This window comes from Nestor notabilis, unplaced genomic scaffold (assembly GCF_000696875.1).
Source record: "Nestor notabilis isolate BGI_N333 unplaced genomic scaffold, ASM69687v1 scaffold27443, whole genome shotgun sequence".
NCBI lineage: Eukaryota > Metazoa > Chordata > Aves > Psittaciformes > Psittacidae > Nestor > Nestor notabilis.
The window spans coordinates 2,781-3,111 of NW_009922827.1; the positions used below are offsets into that span (position 1 = coordinate 2,781).

At 62.8% G+C, this 331-nt stretch overlaps 1 protein-coding gene across 1 annotated transcript in view; it reads left to right on the forward strand.

Annotated features, from left to right (window-relative positions):
• Positions 1-70, forward strand: part of LOC104403619 (nuclear factor 1 C-type-like) — a gene marked incomplete at both ends in the record, with an annotated part of 520 nt that extends 450 nt beyond the window's left edge. Inside the window, one exon of the mRNA XM_010011828.1 lies at positions 4-70. Within this exon, the coding sequence (XP_010010130.1) occupies positions 4-70 (67 nt within the window). The remainder of the gene's footprint in view (positions 1-3) is intronic.
• Between the last annotated feature and the right edge of the window lie 261 nt (positions 71-331).

A 331-nucleotide genomic window follows, 5' to 3' on the forward strand; every position in this document is an offset into this window, starting at 1 on the left:
CAGCCCCACCACATCAGTGTCTCCGTCAAGGAGCTGGACCTCTACCTGGCTTACTTCGTCCGCGAGAGAGGTGGGTGCTTGTCCGCCTGTGGGTCAGAGCCGGGATGAGTCCCCATGGAGTTGGCTCCCGGGGAGAGGTTCACGTGCTGGGGAGGGGAGTGAGTGGTCCCTAAGGATGCTTGTGGCTCTGGGCATCCCTAAAGGGGAATCTGGGGGGGTTATCCCACGCTGCCTGTGCCAGCAGCCTGGTGCCAGCCTGTTCCTAGTGTGCCCTGGTGTGCTGGAGCTGGGAGCATCCAGCAGTGCAGGTTGCTGTGGGCTGTGGTTGTGG